The following is a 26,765-nucleotide window of genomic DNA, read 5'->3' on the forward strand; positions in this document are numbered from 1 at the left end:
GCATAATTTTGTATAAATTTTTGATCCTATTTATGAAGAAAATGCGCCATAAGGCCCCATGCACACGACTGTAAAAACGCCCATAATCACAGGCCGCAACTACGACCCGTAATTACGGGCCCATAGACTTCTATTGGCCACGGGTACCTCCCCGTATGCTTACGGGAAGGTGCCCGTGCCGTTGAAAAATATAGAACATGTCCTATTTCAGACCGTAATTACGGCACGGGCGGGCCCATAGAAGTCTATGGGGCTCCCGTAATAACGGGTGACTACGTGTGTGCACCCATAATTACGGGAGCGTTGCTAGGCGACGTCAGTGTATAGTCACTGTCCAGGGTGCTGAAAGAGTTAAACGATCGGCAGTAACTGTTTCAGCACCCTGGACAGTGACTAACGATCACAGTATACATCAACCTGTAAAAAAATACTTACCCAGAACTCCCTGCTTCTTCCTCCAGTCCGGCCTCCTGGGATGACGTTACAGCCCATGTGACCGCTGCAGCCAATCACTGGCTGCAGCGGTCACATGGACTGCCGCGTCATCCAGGGAGGTCGGACTGGATGTCAAGAGAGGGACGCGTCACCAAGACAACGGGCGGGTAAGTATGAATTTCTTCTACTTTTATTACGGAAAGGGCTGTCCCTTCTCTCTATCCTGAACTGATAGAGAGAAGGGCTGCCGATTACTGCAGTGTAATTTTGCAGAGAAAACGTGCCCGTAAATACGGGTGGAATTTACGGGCACGGGTCCGTAAATACTGGTGCAATACGGGTCGAATACGTGTGACCAAGGACCCGTATTTATGCCAGTATTTACGGGTGGACAAAAATACGGTCGTCTGCATGGGGCCTAAAGGACAGGTATTTCTGCCTCACTAGACACTACTGTGTCTAGAAAAGGGGCGTGACTTAAAAGGCATACGCGCAAAATTGGCCCAAACATAAACTAAGCCAAACAAGAGGTGGTACAAGGAAGAGAAAAGTCTCTAGCAAGATGCGCTTAATCTATCATACACCATTCACCGTGATAAATTTGGCGCATCTTCTGACTGCCTGGTCTAAGTTTACACAGTCTAAATCTTAGAAAGTCAGCCGCAATGTAGATGGCTTTGAAGAGGTACTGTCCATAAAGTAAGGCCCTGCTAAAATCACGCTAATGCCCCCCATATGGCGGGAAAATCTACCTCCGTCAGCAGGCTGCATAAAGTGGGTTAGTTTGCACATAGGTTACCAAAAAAAACAAAAAAAAACACATCGCGTAGTATATTTTTGTTGTTGTTTTTTTTTTTTTTTTTTACTGTATTCAGTTGTATGGAAAAGCTTATTATGCTAGTCCATACGATTTTCATTTGTGGTATACTAGCCCGAAGGAGGCCAAAAGGACACTTTTTTTTTGGCCTCTGTTGGACTAATGGAGTCCTATGGATCCGCTTAGTGTGTATGGGGAGAGCTTTTCCCGGCGTGATGTGAACGGGGCCTAAACCTGTATAGTGCATATCTGCAACAGATTAAGTTGCCTCATCCAAAACTTGCAGGACCGATCCCTGGGGTTGTAACTTCCCTTCCACCACATGGGGGATTGGAACTATGAAAAAAAAAAAAAAATAGTTACTTTCCTTACGTCTTTCTGGGCTTACATTTATACATGAATGTTTAAAAAATCTTTTGACTCCCTAATGAAGAACGTCTTTGGGCCCTGTTGTTTCCTAAGTATCAGCCATGCTATAGCAATGCTGGTAGTAACCTGCTTGTCACACATGAAGCTGTCCACACTCATTTCTGCATGTTTCTCCCACATTCATCTAAAGTACAATAAGATTTCATCCGTTGTAACCAATCATTCTATCAGTTCCATAAATATAAATGCAGATCAGATACTTACCAACTTTGTGGCAAGCTTAAAGCATATATACGTACTTTTATCATGGAAAAAAATATTATATATATATTTTTTTAAGATATGTGCCTGTATACGGAGAGGCTCAAGTTACAAGTTATGTTTTTGGTTGATTTCTGTATTTTGTTCGTTTATTTTTAATTCTACTTTCTCGGACATCCGTGCTAGTGAAGCTGCATGTTCAGAGCTCAGTGGGTGTTCTCCTTAACCCTTCGCTCAATGCTCTACCCTGCATGTTCTCCCACACACGGCATGGCTGGGAAAGGTGCGGCTCAGAAGAATCCTCAGGGAATATAGAACATGCGGTGTGTGAATAACACTAACCTACTCTGACCAGATGCCTCTACATGGCTCAGGAGGAGGTTAGCAAGAAGCAAATGAGTAATATATGCCTGCACAATGACACTTCACACAGAGGTTTTTTTGTGTACAAAGTAAATTTTCAGATGCACTGGGGCAAAAATACCAAAGGTGCACATAGTCTTTAGAAGTGATTTGGCTTCTAGCTGTGGTTTTATCTGGCACAAACGATTACCCGTCTGATTAACTGTCGGACGTCCATGTCTGAACTTTCTCATACATAAAGCCACAGATCTCACAGTACCTCATGAGCACTTGCATTACAATCAGTGAGAATACATAAATCTACTTTATAAACGATAGGAATTATCTTATAAAACACATAAGATGACTTTATATATAACAATGACGGCATCAATTCTGTTCTGTACTTACAGGGTTAAATGCCAGCAGTCGCCCTCCTAGTGTAGCTACATATAAATGATGTGGTTTTGTGCTAATACAAGGAGAAGAAAACACGGCTCCCCCTTCACAATGAGCCTTCCAGACACACTGCTTTACCTGCAATAAGACAATACCACAAATTATTGCTGCACCATTATTTTTTTTTTTAGGGAATTATAACTTGTATAGTCCTGGGAAACCAGAGTCCTAAACGATAACTAAATTATATAAATCACTATGCGCTCGATTTACTTTTCTTCTATTAAATATAAATTATTGCATTTTTCCAGTTTTTGATTTATATGAAATACCATGTTAATTCATCCTTGGAGGTAAATATTGCTTACATTGGTGGGGGGGGGGGGGTCTACCCAGTGAGATTATTTCTAATAGAGGGGATGTGATTGAATCTGATCGGACCAGCCATGCGCACAGGCGCTGGATCTCTATTTGAGGGTCTCACCATTCAAGCTCACTTGACTTGTTTGATGGACAGGTCTCTCCTTATCTGCGCAGAGAGAGAGAGAAGCCAAACTAGAGCTGCCGAGCGGACACTTCTCCCCGGGCCCGCCGCTTTTTAAAAATAGGTTTTCTCTGAAACGTTGCCGTGTTTCAGAGTGAAACGCAGTTCTTTGTCACGAAGGAGACCATCAGTATTTCATGATGTCCTGCTGACAGGTTACCGAACAAAGAATCTGCTGCTAATGTCGTGGTGCCAGATAGCACAGGACATCTTCAGAGGACGAGCTATTTTGGAGGGACGAGTGGAACATACACAATATTAGGCTATATGCACACCACCATTGTTTTCGTCAGTGTTCATTTCTATGGCCCCCCTGCACACGACCGTGTTTATCACGGATCTGTGTGGGGGCCGTGGAACTGGGCCGAAAAACTAAGAGCAGGTACTATTTTAGTCAATGTCTGCGGCTCGGTCCCAACAATTCAATTCAATCAATTCATTCTATGACAACGTGAAAACCACGGATGTCATCTGTGTGTAACCTGTATACCGTCCATGTTTTGCGGATGAGTTGCTAGGCGACGGGGGATCGTGTGACCTTTTCAGGGGGTTGGGACAAGCGATTGACATAATTTCCTACCTTCCGTTCTGTGAATACGGAAGACGTATAGATGCTATACAGACTGTGTTTGAGGACATACTGAACAGATGCGGAGTACACACGGATGACACATGGACCGCGAAAATGGACAATAGATTAGTTATTTACGGGTCACAAAATACACACGGTCGTGTGTATGGAGCCTTAGGCAGGTGGTTTTGATTTTATGGTTGACACACATTTTGTCTGATATTGGGAAACTGGATTTTAGTCACATGGGGACAGGAAAAGATGTGGGTGAATATCAGCCCTGCCAGATCTGTACTTGTGCGTGCATTGTATACTATACAATAACATATTTAAGGTTACACTTTAATAACATGATACACAAGGTACCGGTATACCATACATGCAGCAAATTTTCATAGATAAGCCCGCGCATATATAAATGTATTAAAAATACATACTTCAATGTCCAAAGCATATAAGTACTGATCATGTGACCCAATAAACGCCAGCCCGGACACAGGATCTATGGCAGGAGAGCTCTTCACAGCATTGCCAGTGGTGAAGATCCAGTGTGTTTCGCCACTCCTCCTCCACAGTACATAGATGTAGCCATCATAGCAGCCTGCAAACAAACCACAGCTGCATACTAACAACCATATTCTCACCCCATGGATTCCAGCCTCTTATACGCCACCCCCTGATCTATGCTACCACATCATTCTTATATTATGACAATGTTAAAGGAATGCTCCAGGCAAAACGAATATACTGCGGGGTGCTGCATGACATCCCTCTTTAGTGGGAACAGGATTTATTATTGCATAACTGAATTAATAAGCAGTTCTGAAGTCTGAGAAAGTTTGGCTACAACCCCTATAGGAGCTCTATTTGCACCCTTTTTGGTGGCCACAATACTTAGTAAATCTCAATAGTAGGATTAATCTAATTCTTACCCACAAGGATGAAGTTTCCACATTTAGACACTGCAGCAGAAGATTCAATGCGATCTCCAAGGATTCTCTCCCACGCGACTACCCCAGTGTCCAGATGGAGAGCTTGCAATCTGTGTGAATGGGATCCAATGTACACAGTCCTTGCGGAGCCTTTATTGGGTGATATAACAAGGAGCGGTGAAGAATCTACACATTTGCCAGTGTCGGATGCCCATCTTTCCTGTAGAGTCATTTCCTGCTCATAAGATGGAGTTGGCTTTGCCCGTTTAGGGCCTGTATTTCTGCATTCTAAAAACCACGCCAGATCTTGACTTAACCCATGTGTTACTTCACACTGCTGGCCTAGTTCTGAACGCACATTAATGAACAGTCTGTTGCCTCTGCTTACTGATACAAAGGAAGCCGCTTCCATTTCCAATTTCTTGGCTTCAGTTTTTCGTTTAGATGTGTATTCCTTACTCACCTCTACGCTGGGATGTCCATGGTTTCCTGTGGCCTTCACACGGGTTTGATCCTGCAATACCTCCATGACCGGGGAAGTATATTTAAGAATGCATTTGTGAATGTCTAGGAAAGTATCACCGAGAATGACTTCTAAAAGTCCCGGCACAGATCTACCAACCAGATTCTCCACCTCTTCATGGAACCGGATTGCCTTTAAAGAGTCACCACCACTGAGCAGAAATACTGAAGATTGAGAAATGTCAGGACATCCTTCAGGAAGACCCAGGACAGACTAAATGGGAAAGAAGAGAAAGATTTACTGCAGTACTATGACGAAATAGGAGAAGACATGCTGTATATAGAAAAGACAAATCTTACCTTCCATAGGTCCTGCAAGCTATGCCACAAATCTGTTATGTGTGGCAACGGTGTGTGCTTCTTTTGACGAAAGTGGTCACAATAAACTAGATTTAATCTGGATGAATCTATTTTACCTTGAAAATAAATATTTTTTTTAGAACTGCTTTATTTTATATAAATAAAATTGCAAATAATCAGACACCCATATCACCCACGTGAAAACCCATGGAACTGTCCTGAAACGTACTTTTCAAACATATAGCTTCGATGTATCCTGTATATATAGAAGCTGGATCGTTCTGTCAGACATGTGGACTATATGAGCCAAACGGCTCAGCTGAAAGCTGGTCCTGTGTGTCTCCGACACACAGAATCCAGCTAATATTTATCACATCTTAGTTATGAACTTAGATGTGATCTTTATTAGCTGGATCCTGTGTGTCAGACACGCAGTACCAGCTTTTAGCCGGCCCGTTAGCTCAGTTGAACTGACGGAACCGGTTTTGACAGAAAATACAGCTTCTTTGTACACAGGATACATCGAAGGTGTACATAGCCTTTGAAAATTTGTTTTCTAAACCAGACAACCCCTTTATTGACCTTATTAAGGCGGTCTAAATTAATCGAGAGGAGCCCTCATTCATAACCCCCAGACAGAAAGGACAGCATCTCTTTCTCTGGTGGTCTCATGGTTAATAAATTGGTTTGAATGGACATCTAGTTATTCTTCACGGCACTTTATAGAGCAACACAACTCAAAACAGAATTCCAATAATACTTCAATACGGTGACTTCATTGGTTTCCTATTGATTTACTTTCAGATATGAATCTACCGAATGTTAGGCCCTCGTTCAGCAAGAAATATAAGACATACTGTATTTTCATCCTTACATTCTTGTTTTTATATTTTTCCGAAATCCTGTTTGCTACACAAACAACATCTACTTTCCTGTACACAAGTTTCATAATTAAAAGGTGCCCAAAGACATTACATATATGGGGCTGGGGGGCATAGAAATTAGATTACACAAAAATGTATAAGATCTGCCAACAATAATGTCTATGGCCACTTCAAGTAAATATTAACCAGTGCTATGTCTTACCATGCTTTGTAAGCGGCAAGGAGTCTACCAGAACCAAGTCGTCAGGCAATGCATAACTCAGGAGATGCGTCTGTAAATATCTCCAGAAGTATTTCTTTTCTAGGGGTCTTTTTGGCACAACGAATAAGACTAATTGTTTGGCTTCAAACAGCAGCACTGCACATGACTCCACAGGTTCAAGTTCTTCTACCACCTGAAACATGAGAAAGAAAAAAGTCACTTGTCCAGCCATTTCCATGTGGCACTGTGTCGTGGCTTTCTATAGATGTATCCTTTACATAAAGAGGAGAATGACCAGTGAAATGCCAAATCATATAGACAATGTCTAGGGTAAGGGCATCAGTGATGTCCTGGCACCTCAATGTGAGAAAGATCCAGAACATTATTAGCTATAAATAGTTATAAGTTTCAGGAGACAATCTTAATTCAATTTTAGGAAAATTATATATGAAGTGGCATCTCCGAAGTTTGCATACCTGCTGTACATATTCAGTATTTAATCGCTTGCCATGACGCTTAATCTGGTTATCTTTACGTCCTAAGTAAAACATGTCACCGTCTTGTAATTTCCCCCAGTCCCCAGTTCCTCTCATTGTTCCATGAGGTAGGGTAATGTCATCATCCAAAAAGCAGATTCGTCGTCTTCCTCCTGAAAGTGGACAGCAGCAGTACCCAGTATTAGCGCATTACAGAAGACTATTAAAACCGTATGTAATGGAGGTCTTATCAAATTTGTATCTAAAAATGAATAAAAAACAGAAACCAAGCATAGCGGTCAAAGAAATACAGATGAAACAAATAGAAACAAACAAAAAGTAAAACATTACCCAGAAAAATCTGTCCTTCCCCTTCTTCAACCCTGACATGGTCATCATTTCGGACTTCGACTTTCGTTCCACGCAGGGGATTGCCAAGCGGTACTGGATCACTGAACCTTCAAAAATGAATATATAAAAATTACATATACAGACATTTTGTAAAAGAATCATGTGCTTCTGCTGTAGGCCACTATTTGTACAGTAGATCTCATCATTTTCACTGGGATCTGTTGACAATCGAACGTGTATGGACTCCAACAGTTCCAGCCGGCTGTTTATTCTAGGGGAAAATGAAGAGGAGTATAAGTGAAACTACCATAGAAATACCATGTGTGCTGGCAGAGCTGTATGTACATGGTAATGGAGTGATGAGGTTTCATAACCGCTGATTGAACAGCTATATAGGGTCTCTATGCAGATTTGTAGTGGATAGTGATTGGCTGTTAATTTCCGCAAAGGTAAGTGGAGAAGAACCAATAGCAGCATAGATCATAGTCCAAGTCAGAAGCGCTACACTGATGTGCTGGGCACCACACGGGTACGTCGGAGGGAGAGATTGGGAATCTAATTATTAGTCCTCCTGCTGTAATGCTACATACTAAGCTATACATATAAAGCTGCCATTGAGGAAGCGTTCTTACATACAATATTTTTCTATACTAATATTTAGGCTGTTTTCACATGTGGTTTTTGGTAAGATTTACAGTTCGCTTGGATTCACACACTAATTTGCATCGTCGTTTTTTTTGAGGTGGGGGGGGTCAAAACCGCTGCGGCCAGATGTCTAGTGGCGTCTTTGGGCTTTGTAATTTTTTTTCCCAAACGCAGACTGCTCTATGTATAGTGGTTTTTCTGATGTTTTTCCCATATGCTTCTCTATAGGACTTTAAAAAGGCCAGAAAAAACACACATACAAATTTAACAAAATGTAAAATAAATGCTTGTAAAAAACGTAAGGAAAGACTGTTGAAATGGCATTCTTTTATAAGCATTTAAAAATGCAGAAAAAAATTGTGTGTGTGAAGGAGGCCTAAAAACATAATAAAAAATTTAACCGACATATATATATATATATATATATATATATATTTTGTTAGGAAAATTCAGAAGTTGTGTTCGCTCAGTTTTATTGATGGCTGGTCATGGTTGTGTAATGACATGACGTGTTTCAAAGTCTGACAAGTGGGGATCTTTAATATATCGCTGTGGGGCACATTGGTCATGGATTTTCAGTACACAGTCATGCGTGTATTGTTCATTAACTGGGCCTCATTTACCAATTCTATCATACATCAGTAACGTAGGGTGCTCCATATGCTCCAACACAACAAACACTTGTTTTTTGTATCTGGTGCACGCTACTGAACAGAGCCTGAAGACTGTGCCCTTAACATATCACTCACAGTTCGTGAAACATGAAAGTCACGTGCTCTTTTACCACACAAACAAATTGAACTTTGTGCCCGAAAATTTGTAAGGGGCTTAAAAAATAGTATTCGTGTGGACCACCACTTTTGGCCAAACCATCACTGAAAAAGGCCATACTTGGGCTTCGTTCACATATGCGCCAGGGTCCCGTTCCAACGGAACAGGACCATGGCATATATGTGAATGAAGCCTAAGTATGGCCTTTTTCAGTGACTAGTCGACTTCGCTATGGATTCCGGCAAAACGAGGGAACCCCTGCACAACTGAGACAAACAGAAACCATTGGGACCGCATCCGTCATCATTGAAATCAAATTTTGGTTTGGTTTCCGTTTGTGTCAGTCAGGGTCCCGTTCCGACAGAAAGCTCAGATGGAACGGGACCCTGGCGCATATGTGAACTAAGTTTTGCTGATACGATGGCAAGTTATGCACCAGTTCCCAACAGGATGCAGACAAACCTTAACGCTACATAAAGGAAGATCGCACAGGTGCAAAATACTGATGAACAGACACTCTCACGCCTACTATTCATGAGGGGGTGGCTGCTTAGTATCATTACACACAGATATGGCTTCCATAAATGTGCCTGTCACACGGTTACATGTAGTGCACCATGCTGGCATACAGCCTATTAATTACGCCAACTAGAACACTTACAGAAGCCATATTAGTGTTCAATGATAATACTAAGCAGTCACTCCCATCATGAATAGTAGGTGTGAGAGTGAATGTTAATCAGTATTTTGCACCGGAGCGATCTCCCATGTAGCATTGTGGTTTGTCCGCATCCTGTTGGGATCTGGTGTGTGTACCTGCCCTCGTATAAGTACGTATGGCCTTTTTCAGTGATTTTAAATAAATATAGTTCTTTTTTCGGTGATTTGTTTGTAATATTAGTGTAGGGACTCACAATACGATGAGGATCCTTGATGCAGGTTGCGAGATAGTTGACATTTTGGCCAAAATACGCTAATACCTCACGTTCATCATGGATATTCGTTGTTTATCATGGATATCTTTTCAGGGTGTAGCCAGGCCTTGTGTTGTTGGGGGGAGAATAGTTTATCATTACTTTGTGTGGTACACTTAGAAGGTGCTGGGCAGCCCACCTGCTTTAATAGTATTGGTGTAACTAATAGGCTTTATGCCAGCATGGGGTACTACACGTAACCGTGTGACTGGCACACTTATAGAAACCATATTTGTGTTAAATGATAATACTAAGAAGCCACTTCTTCATGAATAGTAGGCGTGAGAGTGGATGTTCATCAGTATTTTGCACTTGAGTGATCTTCCTCTATGTAGCATTGTGGTTTGTCTGCACCCTGCTGGGAACTGGTGTGTACCTGCTTTCATATCAGTAAGGAAGGTCTTTTTCAATAAATATAGGTTTTTTCAGTGATTTGATACGTAAGCATCAAATTAAAGAGGCTCTGTCCCCACATTAAAAGTGCCCTATCACCTACATAATCTGATCGGTGCTGTAATGTAGATTACCGACACTTCGGTAAAGTTTGTGTGGGACTTAATCACAGCACAGCGTGATCTGTGCTGAGTACAAATGGACATGAATGGAGAGAAGTGTATGACGCTGATTTGTCACCGTCATACACTTCTCTTTACAACGCCCACTTGGTCAAAAGTTAAAAAACGCCCAGTTGGGCATTAAGAAACTAATTAGCATAAATCTAAAATTGCTCATAACTTGCTAAAAAATAATCGTTTCTCAAAATAAATAAAAAACTTGTTATCTACATTACATTGCCGATCAGATTATGTAGGAGATAAGGAATTTATAATTTGGTGACAGAGCCTCTAATTTGTGCCCATTGAACTTTAACATGGATACGGTTAGCTACAAGAAGGAGAAAAAGAGGAATCAGGAGAGATGTGGGGGCACTGCACTCTGTGGCTTTTTTATTACAACATTAATTCTATATGTTTTTAAATTTAGAGAGTCTCAAAACCTTAATTTGGCACCTACATTTTTCGGTTTAAGAGCCAAAGGCAACTCAGTAAAATTTTTTTCTTCGTCTTGAGTCCCGATAAGTAGCACAGGATAGAATTGGAATACATAAGATTTCTCTACCACTGGGTGCAACGCACTCATCCAGCAATAGTGCTCACTCAGTCCCATTTATACCAGTCAAGTGACCCACAACACACCATATGCACAGTCATCTGTTTAGAAAACACCCAAACACTCAGAGCTGAAACTAAAGTATTTCTTATATTTAAGGATTTTACCATACCCTGATGGAGAGTTGAGCATGGTCTCTGGGACTTCATAATAAGTTGCCCAACTTGAAACTTCAGTTACACCATAAAGATTGAAAATCCGCGTCTTATTGCCAGGCTGTCTCCAACTGTGTAAGACACTTAGAGGTGGGAATTGTTCTCCTCCAAGAGCCAAGATTCTAAGGGATGTTTCTCTGGATAGAACAGAAGACCAAATTGAATGAGAACCAAATCTTCTCAAAAAAGTAGGCGTCACCTAAATACATATAAAAAAAATACAAAACTGTAAGGTCCTCTTAAAGAAATGAAAAATAAAAAACTTTCAGCTATTAAATAAGAAAGGTCATCCAACGTTATTAATTTATCAATAGGACGGAGGATAATGGTATTAACCTTGTACCTGGAAATATGCTATCTAAGGACGGACATTCATAGATTCCTCACGCCTGTATCTGGTGGCCCAAATCTTTTATTTTCTAACGTGAAATTTAAACTAAAATAGAATTGCTTCTCATAGACATTACATTCGAGTTTTGCAAGTTTTTTTATGCACGAGATCCAAGATCGAATACAAACGACCCAACCCAACAAAACCCCACCTCAAGAACAGTTAGTTGGAAATGCTCTCACAGTATGGCCCATAAATGCAGTAATCTTGGTCACTCAGACATCTTAGCCATGCTTCACCATGTGCATAAGTCACTGCCAGGGCTGACCAATAGTGGCCTGTTCACAACAGCGTTGGCTATCCGTTGAGGGGTATCGTTGGAGATTTCCGTCGGGAGAACCCCCTCAGCAGAAAGGCAAACGGAAACCTTAACTTCCGTTTGCATCACCATTGATGTGACGGAAAACATTGCTTATGGTTTCCGTTTGTCACCATTCCGTCAGGTTTTCGTTTTTTTGACAGAATCAATAGCGCAGTCGACTCGCCCTCAAACGGTTCAATACCGTTAATTTGTGTATTTCGAGACTAAGCTGTGCGGCCGCACAGCTTAGTATTGTAAAACATGAATGTAGTCAGAGCGGGGCTGCTGCTGTGTAATACAGCCATTGCCCCGCTCCTGACAAGTGTGTGCGTGGTCAGCATGATGTGATGCAACCGGCTCTGCCCTATTGACTGCCGGCACTGAAGATCGAGTTCTTCCTTCAGTGCCAGCGCCGCTGCTCATTAGTGCAGCGCCGGCCGCAACACCTCATGCGGACAACACGCACACATACTTATTGTCAGGAGCGGGCCAATGTCTGTATTACACAGCCGCAGCACCGCTCTAATGGCAGAGATCAGAGAAACCTCTGACCTCTGCCGCTATTCCCCTGAATGCTGCGATCAAAGCCGGCTCTAGCATTCAACTTTTTTTATTATTATTATTGTTGGCAAAGTATCATTTTGGTATCGAGAATCGCAATACTACACGAATTATCAGTATCGAAGTCCAAATTCTGGTATCGGGACAACCCTAGTTCAGTGTCGGCGGGTCTTGTGTATCCACCTGTAATCTATCACATCTAAGTTATGAACTTAGATGTGATAGTTTACAGGGGGATCCTGCGAGTCAGAGATTCACAGGACCCGTTGTCACTAAACCCGTCAGGTCCGCGGATCTGACTGATTCAGTGAAAAACCAACGATACAGCGGTTCTGTATAGAGAATACAGCTGTATCTCCAAAAGCAAAACTACAATTTTTAACAAAAAACTAAATTAGGAAGTTACACTAATCACACTGACTTTTTTTTTTTTTAAAAAAAGCCCTCAAAAAGGTGTCCATAGCTTTTGATGCATTGATAACCATTTTTAAAAAGGACTTTCTAAACCTTTCACATTTCTGAACTTTTAAACAGAGAATTCCTTCATTCCACCGCAACAGTTGCTAAATCATCATAAGATGTTGCAGACTTTCCTGAGGCCATTCCGTATCCAAATCCAGAAAAAAATCCAGCCATTCAGCCAATGCATATGAATAGGGTATTTAATGCTCCATTCATTATGCGCCAAAAAAACAAAAACTAGGAAAGATTAAACTATTGAATTTCAACGGTGCTAATCTGTATGTGAATCCGAAATCTGAGAAATCCGAGTGTTAGCTGCAGATTTCTGCTGCAGATTATTTTAAAGAAGCATCCCTGCTAGATTTTTTTTTGCACATATAATGCTAAAATATTCTAGCAGTGTCATATTTCTTTCCAGCTCAGTCGCATGTATACATTTTTAACCCTTTCATTATGGGCAGCTGTGATCTCAGTCTGACCACCAGAATAGACCATGTCCTCATGTATAGACAGGAAGTCATTCTTCCCTGTGTAGAGGACTTCCTGTAAACTACAGGATTACATTATCACCAATCAAATCCCTCCTCTCCCCACCCAGCTCCACCCCCTTGTTCCTCTGTATGTCCTGCATGTATATAGTGCTGCTGAAGAGATCATTTCTGCCCTATCTATGGGACCAGGAGTGCAGGGATATAATAGGTGAGTTCATAAGTGCAGAGGTATAAAACTCCCCTGACTTCTGAGGACGCAGTTACAGTTGAAACCAGAAAAAAAAAAAAAAAAAAAGGAAACCGAAATGCGCAAGATGACGCCTAATTTTGGTTTCTTTTTCTTTTCAATTAATTGCCCAGCCCTACAACATCCTCTACATTATTCCTTAATAACAGCCTATGCTGCATTATATAGGTAAAATAAAAAATAAATAAATAGCTGGAGTGCTTCTTTAAAAATCCACAGTGGATTTGCTTAGTGCTAATCCTGTTTAAACATAAAAACAAATATCTTTGGAGATTTGCTAAATAACAAGTAAAATTCTCTCAGTTCCTCAACACCAGACTGCAAACTACCAGTTTGTGAGTAACATTACGTACTGACAAAACAACAGCTTGTAGCCGGTTACAGAGAAGTGTGACAGCGTATTAAAAGTCATGAGAAATGTCAGTGAAAGAAAAAAAACAAAAAACGTAACCCTTTCTCGACCAGTGCCGCAACAGTACGTCGCAGTTCAACAGGAGCGTTCCCCGCTCCATCACTGGGGGGGGGGGGGGTCGGCTGTACTATGCAGTCAAAATATCCCACTATAATGGCCGGGATCAGAGATAAAGATCACTGCGACTTGAAGGCTGAAAGTAGCCCGCGTCCTTAATAAGTTAAAGCCGCATTAAACATTGCAATTTTGCAAACTACCGACAAACAATCGGTGGTTTGAGAAATTGCTACGGGCAGTGGATAGAAATTTTCAACATTTCATTAAGAAAAAGTTGGACGACAGATTTACATTGAATACCTTTAAAAATTAGAACATTGAATTTGAATAAACAACATGAAGGATAGGAATGCTGTACTGTGCGGCCCGCCACCATCTCTGGCACCCCCATATTTGTCGGATCTTCTCTGTATGGCACTCCAGAGAGAAAGAGAGGAGGTGGAGAGGTAAGTGCATGAATGTGGTTTTCCCCAAGACTCTTCCTCTCTGGAGTGCCAAAACGCGTGAGAAGTGAACCCCATTCCACTGATCATTGGAAGCCCCAGAAGTGAAACCCCCACCTATCAGACATTTGTGGCATATACACTCGATTTGCCCTTAGGAGTGGTACAATCTGGCAATGTGGCCCATGGAGCAAAAAGGTTGTGCACCCCTGGTCTACATGAATAGTGGACACCATATAAATGGATTTACTTAGGATATTGCACTAAACCCATCTCTGCAACCTACCTGTAGCACAGTCACTTTATGCTGGTGAAACAGTAGTTTGCACAGCCTCGGAGGCATCATCTTAAGGGGGTCTGGCAGAACTAGAAGACAAGCTCCAGCAGATAAGGCAACGAACATCTCAATAACAGATGGGTCAAAGGTCAGAGGCGATGAAAGTAACACAATATCATTCGGTGAGACACTGAAGATGGATCTGAAAAATAAATTCATAATTTGAATTGCAATATCAATTAAAATCCATTTATGGTCAAAAAGGAAGAGGCAGCATAAAGCAATGATACAACACATCGCCTGGGATATTTCATTACACTTCTAGAATTCTGCCAAGAAGAGCCAATCTGGTTGCTAAGAAACCAGCCCCCGGATATTTGGCTTTAGATGTACTAAATATTATTTCAGTACATCACGACTGGAAGATTAAATGTTCCTTTCCAATGAGCCTGTCACATAAAGCTGACAATTTATCTATCACCATTTGTTCAAATGACAGCACTTGTCACACGGACTAAAGTTTGTACTGAAGAGAACGCACCTTAAGACTGAACATCCACCTACAAACCAGAAGCTAAAATCTCCAATAATTAAAATCGATTGTGGGAGACTGCTCTGCCCTGTCCAACAATGTAAGAAGAAAATTATATATTACCCAATGCTACTACCAAATGTATTACAGTATATTGTCATTTTGAAAGGCTATGTACACCTTAGAATTTCCCAAAAATTTTTTTATAAACTTTCAAAATACTTATTCAAAATTAGAATTTTTTGAGATACAGCTGCTTTGTATACTCTATACATAGCAACTGTATCTCATGCGCTAAGACCTGAAGCAGTCAGGTCAGCGGCACCGACACACAGGATCCACCTATAATCGATCACGTTTAAGTTGTGAACATAGATGTGATCGATAGCAGCTCGATCCTGTGCATCTCTGACCCGCTGACAATGAACCAGTCAGTCTGATCGGCACAGGTTTCAGCACTAGATACAGCTGCTCTGTATACAGGATGCAAAGAAGCTGTATCTCAAAAAGTAAAAATAACTTTTAATAAAAAGTATTTTGAAAGTTGCACCAATCACACTGATATTTTTATAAAAAAGCAAAGAAACACAAACCTATTTCAAAAAGGTGTACACAGCCATTAACAGGAGCAGAACGAAGGCAGACCTGAGGTCCTTCATTAAAGAGGCTCTGTCACCAGATTATAAATTCTCTATCTCCTACATAATCTGATAAGCCTGTAATGTAGAGAACAGCAGTGGTTTTTATTTTGACAAACTATCCTTTTTGAGCAAGTTATGAGCAGTTTTAGATTTACGCTAATTCGTTTCTTAATAGACAACTGGGCGTTTTAACCTTTTTACCAAGTGGACGTGGAAAAGTGTCTATTCACGCTCAAAACACTTCAGTAAAGTTAATGTGGGAGTATGTGACAGCACAGCGTGATCACGCTAGATCACGCTGTGCTGAATACAAATGGACATGAATGGAGAGAAGTGTATGACGCTGATTGGTCACTGATTGGTCAGCGTCATACACTCCTCTGTACAACGCCCACTTGGTAAAAAGGTAAGAAACGCCCAGTTGTCTATTAAGAAACTAATTAGCATAAATCTAAAATTGCTCATAACTTGCTCAAAAATGATAGTTTTTCAAAATAAAAACCACTGTTATCTACATTACAGCGCCGATTAGATTACGTAGGAGATAGGACACTTATAATGTGGTGACAGAGCCTCTTTAAGCCCCCAAGCTGCTATAACAATCAACAGCACCCCGCAATCGCGTAGCAGAGGGTGTCGAGACATTCTCCTCTTTCTAACGGCTTAGATGTGGTGGTCGCTATTGACTGCGGCATATAAGTAGTTGAACAACCAGAATTAGAGCACTCTCTGATCCTGGTCGTTAGTGCGATGTGTTAGCTGTAATACACAGCTGAAACCCGCAGCGTATGGAGCCCACTTAATACTTCACACCCCCACTATGATGTATAAATTTCATCTTGGAGAGTTAAGGGGTTACAAAAACAAAAGCTGAAAAGTAAGTTCATATGTATCACTTTGCTATGCAACCCCTAAATAAGGTCTGGTCAAACCAATTAACTTCAGAAGTCACATAATTGGGTGAATAAGGTCCCCCCTGAGTGTAATCAAAGTGTCACATGATGTCATTATAAATGCACCTGTTCTGAAAGACCCGAGTAGGGCTGGGCAATTAATCTGAAAAAAAATAATTCAGAACAGATAAAACTCACCTCATCTTGCGCATTTTGGTTTTCTCTTTTTTTTTCCCGGTTTCAACTGTATCTGCGTCCTCGGGATGCAGGTACAGTTGAATCCTATAGTAGTGCAGGGAACCGTCTGTTCCTTGCGCTACTATTCACTGCATAACGCTGGTCGCTCACGGCTCAGCGCAGACAGGAACGATGATGTCACTGCCTCGCACCTGTCTGCGCTGAGCCACGAGCGGCTCAGCAGGCATGTATTCAGAGACCCCTGGACTTCACCCATATGCAATCATTTCAGTAATCTTATTGGTTCACGGTGTCTAGCCTCAGTGCCCGCCCCAATTTTATATACACGGATGTTGGGGTTTATATACAGGGTCCCTGTATATTACCCCATCATTCCTGTATATAGCAGCCATCATTCCTGTATATAACCCCCATCCCTAAACAAAAACCCCATCATCCCTGTATATCACCCCATCAACCCTGTATACAGGGATGATGGGAGTTATATGCAGGGATGATAGCAGTCTAGTATATACAGGAATTATGGGGGTTATATACAGGAATGATGGGGGTTATATACGGGGACCCCAATCATCCCCGCATATACCAGCTCGCCATCATCCCCATATATAATCTCCATTATCGGTGTATATACCATTGGGGCGGGCACTGTCCGCTCGACGTGGTGCTTAGGCATTGAGGCTAAACAGGAAGTAAATGGGGTGGGCATTGAGGAGACGTGGACCAATAGGACGCCTGAAACAATGGTATATGGCAGACCACCAGCGGAATCTGAAACTATGCGCAGAGTCACACAGAGCAGATCTCCTCCACTCATCGTTGGAACTGGGTTAGGCGGAGTATATCTTTTATTAGAAACTATTGGGACATTTTACTGCGTGGGGGCAGCTATAGGGACATTACACCGTGTTGGGGCATTATACAGTGTATAAGGCAGTGTCAGGGGGTATATTATATACAGTAGTATAAAGCAGTATTATTAATAGTATAAATATTAATTCAATAAAGGGGCATGCAAAAAGGGACGTGGTCTAAAATATTTTAAAATCGAGGTAACATGTTCAATTAATCGTGATTTTGATCTCAATTGCCCAGCCCTACCCCTGAGTCTGCAACACCACTAAGCAAGCAACATGAAGACCAATGAGCTCTCCAAACAGGTCTGAGACAAAGTTATGGAGAAGTGTACATCAGGGTGGATTATAAAATAATATTCCAAACTTTGAACATCTAACGGAGCACCATGTAATCCATTATATAAAAATGGAAAGAATATAGCACAACTCCAAACCTGACAAGAGACTGCCACCCACGAAAACTCACAGACTTGCAAGGAGGGCATTAATCAAAGAAAAGAATCAAAGAACAAAAAAAAACATTTTGGAGTTCGCCAAACAGAACGTGACAGACTCAAGCACATAGAAGAAGGTTCTCTGGTCTGATGAGACTAAAATTTAACTTTTTGGCCATCATGGGAAACACTATGTGCGGCACAAACCTAACACTTCCCATCACCCCAAGAACACCATTCCCACAGTGAAGCATGGTGGTGGCAGCGTCATGCTGCGGAGATGCTTTTTATCAGCAGGCACTGGAAAACTGGTCAGGATTGAAATAAAGATGGATTGCAGTAAATACTGGTAAAGTCTTGAGGAAAACCTGCTGCAGTCGGCCAGAGATCTGAGAGTAGGACAGAGATTTAACTTCCAGCAGGACAATGACCCTAAACATCCTGCTAAAGCTACACTGGAGTGGTGTAAGGGGAAACATTTAAGTGTCTTGGCTTGGCCTAGTCAAAGCCCAGACCTCAATCCAATTAAGAATCTGTGGCATGACTTGAAGACGCTGTATACCGACACAACCCATCTAACTCGAAGGAGTTGGAGCAGTTTTGTCTAGAAGAATGGGCAAAAATCCCAGTGTCTAGATGTTCTAACCCAATAGAGACCTTCCCCAAGAGACTTGTATCTGTATATGCAGCAAAGGGTGGCTCCAGAAAGCATTGACTTTGAGGGGGTGAATACTTATGGACATTAAAGTTGTCTGTTTTTTTTGTATTAATTATTGTTTGAATCACAGCAAAAAAATAAAAAATATTTTGCACCTTCAAAGTGGTAGGAATGTTGTTTAAATCAAATGGTACAAAACCCGAACAATCTATTTTAATTCAATGAAACAAGAAAAAAACTAAAACAAGAGGGTAAACACGATCGCAAGGCACTGTGTGATACCACCTGACAAGGGGGGGAATATACTAGGTAGCACGTGGACAGTCAGTTCTTGAAGTTGATGTGTTAGAAGCAGAAAAATGGGTGTAAGAATCTGAGCGACTCTCACAAGGGACAAATTGTGATGACTAAACAACTGGGTCAGAACATCTCCATTAAGACAGGACTTGTGGGTTGTTACTGATATGAAGTGGTTAGTACCTGCCAAAAGTGCTCCAAGGAAGGACAATCGGTGAACTAGCAAAAGCTAGCTGGTCTGGTTCAACCCCACAGAAGAGCTACTGTAGCAAAAATTAGTGAAATAGTTATGATAGAAAAGTGTCAGAAGACAGTGCATTGCAGCTTGCTGTTTGGGACTTCACTGCAACGGACCAGTCAGTGTGCCCGCCAAAAGTGCCTTCAATGGGCACATGAATATCAAAACTGGACTATGGAAAAAGGTGGCCTGGTCATGGGGATACCCTATGGGAAGAAGGCAAGGCGGCAGAGGCAATGTAATGCTGTGGGCAATGTTCTGCTAGGAAACCTTGGGTCCATTCATGTGAACGTTACTTTGACAATTACCACCGGCCTAAACATTGTCACAGACCAAATACATCCCGTCATGGCAACGGTATTCTCTAAAGGTTGTGGCTTCTTTCAGCAGGATAATGCGCCCTGCCACACTGCAAAAATTGTTTAGAAATGGTTTACAGAATATTAAACTGTTCAAGGTCTTGGCCTCCAAATTCCTTAAATCTCAGTCCGATTGTGCAACTGTGGGATGTGCTGGAAAAACAAATCCATCCATGGTGGCCCCCACCTCACAACTTAAAGAATCTGCCGCTAATGTCTTGGTGCCGGATACCACAGGACACCTTCAGAGGTCTTGTGGAGTCCATACCTCAATGGGTCAGAGCTATTTTGGTGGTATTGTCAGGGATCATTAGCCTGTATATTGTTTGAAAAAACATTATTACTTTATTTCAGTATATTCCACAAAGAACTCGAATGTAACAAAATGGAGCCTGTATCAGGAACACGCCTATGGAGACACCGCCCCTGGAATGCAAGAGGAGTGTACAGATGAACTTGCAGCTGAATAGAGCCAATGGGGCTTAAGCACGTACCACCTTCCTACAGAGAAGATTTTTTGTAAATCTTTGTTCAATAAAAAGTTAGTTGTCCTTCCTGCTTCACTGAGGGAGGATCTGTACCAACACTATTCTGCCTGGTATATTTCTTCCATGCATGCACTCAGTTTCCAATTTACAGAGGTGGCTATTCGGTGTGGAATAACAGGGAGACGGAAGCTACCCTGACAGTAGGAGAGGACCTATACAATATTAGGTAGATGGTTTTAATGTGATGGCTGATGTGTGTATGTTTTAGTGAAGACTTATTCTTTGTGCCTTATTTGCAAGGCAGCGTCCCCAGAGTGCTAGGAAACAATAACACTTGATGCTGCCACCGGTCAGTGCTGGTAGCACTTATGAAAACAAAAGAAAACATTCGGAGATACTTTGTCTGCTTGCAATTTTTCCTTAAACAGGCCTCACCTGAGATGAAGAATATTTGGTACAATGCAGCAATGTGGAACGCTGACTATTTTGGGGGTGCCTGTTGTTCCAGAAGTGTGTAGAACATAAGCTAAGCACTGTCTGCCTTGAATGTCAATACAGTCTTCATTCTGCCAGCTCTTAGTACGGTCTCTGCCACCAGAATTGTGGTCAACTTTATTTTTGGCCTCTGTATTATCACTTCTAACAGCTTCAAAAAGTGTGATGTGTAGATGCTGCACTGTGGATGAATCCTTTTCACTCCAGCCAAGTAGTAGCTTGAACATCTAGGAAAGAAAGACCACAAACAACAATTGAACAGCGTAAACTTAAAGTGCAAGAATCATGAGTTCGATGCCAAGTGGTAGAAGTTTGAGATTTAATGGCATTAAAGTTGAATCCAATGGGTGCTAACAGTGGACACGGTCTGACCCCTTGGACCAGAGTTTGAGTGCCATGCACGGCATCCTCTTACCAGATGGATTTATCATTTGGGTTGTGCAGTATGAGGCAAGCTCCGTGGATCTCTACAGATTTACCGAGAGGCCATGTCAGACAGAGCTTCACTTACACTGCAATGTCCACCACTCAAACTTAGCTGGTAAATGGACACCTTTGATAAACATCTTGTAAATGTCCAGCTGTGCATGACTGTCCAAAAGGCCGAATACACACGTGGTGTTTTTTTTACATTGAATGCAAATTATATTTATGCATTTTTTTTTTGTAAGTTCTCTTTCTTAAAACCTGCAATTTTTAGTTCTGCATGATGCAGGCTGCAATATGTAATAGTGACGGGCGACTGCCAAGCTGCTTCTCTCCTGCTCTGCTCGTAGCACTGTGCCAATCTAGCTTCAGGCACAAAAGCAGAGTCATGTAAGACAGACGGGCTACTATTGATACACTGTCTATATACACACACACACACACACACTAGTATAGAAAACCCGTTACATGGGTTTGCTAGAAAAAGGAATGCCCCCCATTGCTGCCCCCACACAGTATAATGCTCCCTATAGCTGCCCCCACAGTACAATGCCCCCTATACAGTACAATGCCCGCCATACATGCCCCCACACAGTATAATGCCCCCCATAGCTGCCTTCACACAGTATAATGCCCCCCATAAATGCCCCCCATATCAGCTCCTCCCACAGTATAATGCCCCCCATAGCTTCCCCCACACAGTATAATGCCCCCCATAGCTTCCCCCACACAGTATAATGCCCCCCATAGCTGCCCTCACACAGTATAATGCCCCCCCATATCAGCTCCTCCCACAGTATAATGCCCCCCATAGCTTCCCCCACACAGTATAATGCCCCCCATAGCTTCCCCCACACAGTATAATGCCCCCCATTGCTTCCCCCACACAGTATAATTCCCCCCATAGCTGCCCTCACACAGTATAATGCCCCCCCCCAAAATCAGCTCCTCCCACAGTATAATGCCCCCCATAGCTTCCCCCACACAGTATAATGCCCCCCATAGCTTCCCCCACACAGTATAATGCCCCCCATAGCTTCCCCCACACAGTATAATTCCCCCCATAGCTGCCCTCACACAGTATAATGCCCCCCCAAAATCACCTCCTCCCACAGTATAATGCCCCCCATAGCTTCCCCCACACAGTATAATGCCCCCCCAAAATCAGCTCCTCCCACAGTATAATGCCCCCCATAGCTTCCCCCACACAGTATAATGCCCCCATAGCTTCCCCCACACAGTATAATGCCCCCCATAGCTTCCCACACACAGTATAATGCCCCCCATAGCTTCCCACACACAGTATAATGCTCCACATAGCTGCCCCCACAGTATAATGCCCCCCTTCCCTGCCATACACAGTATAATGCCCCCATATGTACGGACCAAATAGAAAAATAATAACATACATACCTATCCCCGTTCCAACGAAGGGTGGAGGATCCTTTGCCTCCTCTGCACTGTGCTCAGTGTGCTGTGAGCGGCTCGGCGAAGGCAGGCGCGATGTAGTGACGTCATTGCGCCTGTCTGCACCGAGTCACTCACATCGCACAGACCGGAGGAGGAGAAGGATCCTCCACCCGGCGGGGGAACGGGGATAGGTAAGTATGTATGTTATTATTTTTCTATTAGGTCCGTACATATGGGGGTATTATACTGTGTATGGGTGGGAGGGGGGGGGGGGCATTATAGCTACGCCACTAATCACTCACATCTCCTTCCTCAGTCTTCTGGCTGTGGGCGGAGCTAACTGACGGTTGGGCTGTGAGCGGAGCTCTATTTGGGCGGAGCTCTATGTGAGCTTCGTACACCACGTCCTTCTCAGTTATATAATAGATACAAGAAGTCAAACCATGCTTTTATTTTTAACTTACGGTCATATTAATCAGATTTTCTAAATAAATGTAGGCGATGGGAATGTTTTTGTTTTTTTATCACTGCTGAATGAATATTATTGTGATATACTACATCTTCAAACCACACAAACGTTGATGACAAAACGGCATCAGCTATGAAATCAGTTCAGCTCAGATATTAAATGGACACTAACTTTTCAAACAACTTATTCTAATCTAATAGTATACCTGATAATTATCAAGTTTGAAATGTATTTACTGTTAAAATTTAGGGGTTTTACCCATGCAAATTCTGTGTAAGGTTACTGCCACTAGTGGTCTACCTTCCTGTAATCTGCTGTCCATCCCCTGCTGTCAAGCAAAATCCATCCCTAGTTACAAACAGACTGCAGGAAATGGGTAGTGTCTCACAGCCTGAGCATAGGAATCTATGGAGAGGTGAGGGGGGAGCAGGGAGGAGACAGGCTGGTGGTTAGTGTTATATGTCACCCGAGTGCTGGATTCTCATCTACACTGCTCGTTATTGCTGTATAACGTCCTCCTTGCTGCTGCAGCTTCTATATACGTGATAGATAGAGATAGGAGAGCAGAATTCTTCTTCTGTGTGCTGTGTATAGAAGACATAATAGCAGTTAGGCTCCACCCCCAGCTCAGAGAAAACGGAGAATTAGAGAGAGAGCCTGCATAGGGGAACACTGCTATATAATGCCATATACAAGTCATGTAATGGCCCGAAATAGTTTTATTCCGGATGTACACACATATGACAGCTTATTCTGAAAAAAGTTAGGTACACTTTATTGCAATATTAGTAACAAGTGTATAGCATTATGCAAAAAATTAGAAAAAGTCTTTGAAAAAAAAAAAAAACAAAAAAAACAGATGCCAATGTACCAGAAAACGAAACAACCATATCCACCACCACTGAAGCCCCGTAGGATGTAGATATTGTTGTACTTTGTGGCCCTGACAGAAGTCAAAAGGAAATCAGAATCTCTCAGAAGTGAAGCCTCTGATCTGTAACTTCACACGATTATACCGCAGTATAGAAGATATTACAAAACCTCTCTCACATTAGTTTACACAAAATAGCCTACTTTTTTCAGGTAGAATTCAGCACAACTTTGCAATCGGCTTTACATATGACATGAGAACAGGACAAGTTCAATATAAAACAAGTAGAATAAAATATTTGCCAAGTTCCTTTTTTATTACCTCAACTTTGTCGTTCTCCACTAGCACATACTGTATCTTACATCGTTGAATGAATGCGGATGTGAAGGGTGACGGAGCAGCAGGATCTATTGGAGAATACGCAGCCGGCACTCTCAGAATCCTATGTAGACATTGAAACCATTTATTTCACGTGCTCCCTGCAGAGAATACAGTTAAAAGTCAACGTAATAATTAGTTACCCCAGAATCCAGGATGGCAAATTGATTCCGGGTTGGCAGTAGAGACCAATAGTTTTATTTTCCAGATCAAAGGTATGGGATTTCAGAAAAAGTGTAAGCTCTTCAGCCCTCTGCAGCATTTCTTGGTACGTGTAGTAAACTGGAGTCCTGTCGTACGGTTGAAAACATACAGCATCCTTGTCCCTATATAGGGCAGCAGCCTGCACCACCAGGTCATGCAGCGTACTCTCCATCTAGAGATCAGGGACCTAGAAATACAGAAGAAAGAAAACATAGTGGCGACTAGCGGTCAGAATAGTTTAGATTCCTAAGACACTGCTTACTTGGTCACGTGTCATCAGAAAATTATCTATTGTTTAAAGAGAACCTGTCATGTTGGGTATGGAGTCCAATTTAGGCCTTATTCACACGAGCGTATTTCACGTCCGTGTTACGCACGTTAAAACAACGGCATCTCACGGACCTATGCAATTCAATGGGGCCATTCAGACATTGTGTTTTTCACGCAGCATGTCCGTTGCGTGATACTCACTGCATGTCCTACTCTTGTGCGTTTTTTGCGCATCACGCACCCATTGAAGTTTATGGGTTCGTGAAAAAAAACGGACGTCATACATGTGCTGTGCGTGATTCACGCAACAGTTGCTAAAGAAATGATGAGAAAACAAACAAAAACACCTTCAGTTTATTTTGCGGACGTAAAAAACGCATTACATACAGATGACATATGCGCGTAAAAAGCAGATACGCACCGTACACGGATGTCACATGGAACTGCAATGCAATGTTTTTCATGCACGCTAAACAAACACATTCGTGTGAATAAGGCCTTACAGGCAGCATGTTATAGGCCCGGAGGAGCTGAACAGGTTGAGGTACATTTTTTGTGGGAAACAATTCAGAATAACTTGTGTATTAATCATTTAAACCTCTGCTCATTCTGGGTCAAAGAGTCCAGTGGGCGGTCCTATACAGTGATTGACAGCCATCTTCGTATGCCCCCTCATACAATATTTTTTTTTTTTTTTACTTTTCCATGTCATTAACTATACCTAAAAAAAAAACAAAAAACAACGGCTGTAAATCAAAGGCTGTTTTCCCTTGGAAACAGCGCCGTATTTTACAACTGTTTTTTGTTAAGCGTGTGAACATAGCCTTGCCGATCTAGGCGGTGAATCTGCCTGAAAATTCCTATTGAAAATCAATGAGGAGCTGAAAAGCACCAAAAATAGTGCACGGATTTTAATGTTTGCAGTCAAAACCTCCAGCGAGTGGTTTAGAAAACTGCGCTGAAAATCCGTGTCATAAACCAACCTGAAGGAGGCGCCGATTTTGGAGTCAGATTCAGCATCTGATTTTTCAGCATCAAATTCATACCATGTGAACATACCCTTCATGTGTATGGCAGCCTGGGCAGGTCTTCCTCGTGTCTGGGAACTTCACTTGCACAAATACACAATATAGAAAAAGGAGTGACAACTTGTGACGCACAGAACTTATTTTCAAGTGACACTGTCATAACACAGCGGGATTTTAAATACAGGCAAATAGACTATATATATATATATATATATATATATGAGGTCTATCAGCAGTTGGGGCAGAGGGCACAGAGAGCGGCAAAGGTGTGATTTGTTGCTGCCACAGTCACTGCTAAAAGTTTGTGTGACTGGCGCTTGTGTAGAAGAGCCCAACCGATGCCCAGCGTTATAGATGCCTGTATTTTTAGTGCCACTGTTGTGAAATCTGCTACGGAAAAACAAAAGATGGAATCTGATCAGTTACTACGGGCAACGCTGACATGCACGAGGCCATTTTTGTTTAATTCTTTGGCATCTTCAAGATCTCTGCTTTCTGTAAGTAAATAGACACATTGTTGCTTACACTCTGAGGTTAAATACCTGAAAAGACCTAAGGCCTCGTTCACAATCCAATACAGCTTTTAATTTATTGGCCAAACTGGGAATGGATCAAGAAGAGGAGAAGTAATGAACCAAGGCTAATCTTAGGCCCTGTTCATGAAGAGTTTTTTTTGCACGCAAAATCTGAATTCCGGGTCAGATTTGGAACTGCCTGCACTTTTTGTTCTGCGTTTTTTCCTCAGCTTAAAAAAAACTGAAGAAAAATGCTCTGAAACGAGCGCCGCAGGTTTTTCTGCTTTCCATTGATTTCAAAGGGAGGTCAGAGGCGGAAACCGCTGGGGGAAAGAGCATATT

The 26,765-nt window shown here is 42.1% G+C and overlaps 1 protein-coding gene across 2 annotated transcripts in view; it reads right to left on the minus strand.

Annotated features, from left to right (window-relative positions):
- AASDH (aminoadipate-semialdehyde dehydrogenase) overlaps positions 1-26,765 on the minus strand; it is a 31,425-nt gene that overhangs the window by 3,550 nt on the left and 1,110 nt on the right. Inside the window, exons 2-14 of one of the 2 annotated variants that reach the window (XM_075859956.1) lie at positions 24,550-24,797; positions 24,350-24,470; positions 20,793-21,079; positions 14,772-14,964; positions 11,078-11,319; positions 7,406-7,512; positions 7,055-7,227; positions 6,579-6,771; positions 5,493-5,608; positions 4,671-5,406; positions 4,176-4,339; positions 2,636-2,761; positions 1,487-1,588 (exon numbers count right to left, since the gene is read on the minus strand). In XM_075859956.1, coding sequence (XP_075716071.1) covers positions 1,487-1,588; positions 2,636-2,761; positions 4,176-4,339; positions 4,671-5,406; positions 5,493-5,608; positions 6,579-6,771; positions 7,055-7,227; positions 7,406-7,512; positions 11,078-11,319; positions 14,772-14,964; positions 20,793-21,079; positions 24,350-24,470; positions 24,550-24,782 — 2,793 coding nt within the window. In that variant the 5' untranslated portion in view covers positions 24,783-24,797. The remainder of the gene's footprint in view (positions 1-1,486; positions 1,589-2,635; positions 2,762-4,175; positions 4,340-4,670; positions 5,407-5,492; positions 5,609-6,578; positions 6,772-7,054; positions 7,228-7,405; positions 7,513-11,077; positions 11,320-14,771; positions 14,965-20,792; positions 21,080-24,349; positions 24,471-24,549; positions 24,798-26,765) is intronic. The other variant, XM_075859963.1, reaches the window with a different exon arrangement.

This window comes from Rhinoderma darwinii, chromosome 1 (assembly GCF_050947455.1).
Source record: "Rhinoderma darwinii isolate aRhiDar2 chromosome 1, aRhiDar2.hap1, whole genome shotgun sequence".
Lineage (NCBI taxonomy): Eukaryota > Metazoa > Chordata > Amphibia > Anura > Rhinodermatidae > Rhinoderma > Rhinoderma darwinii.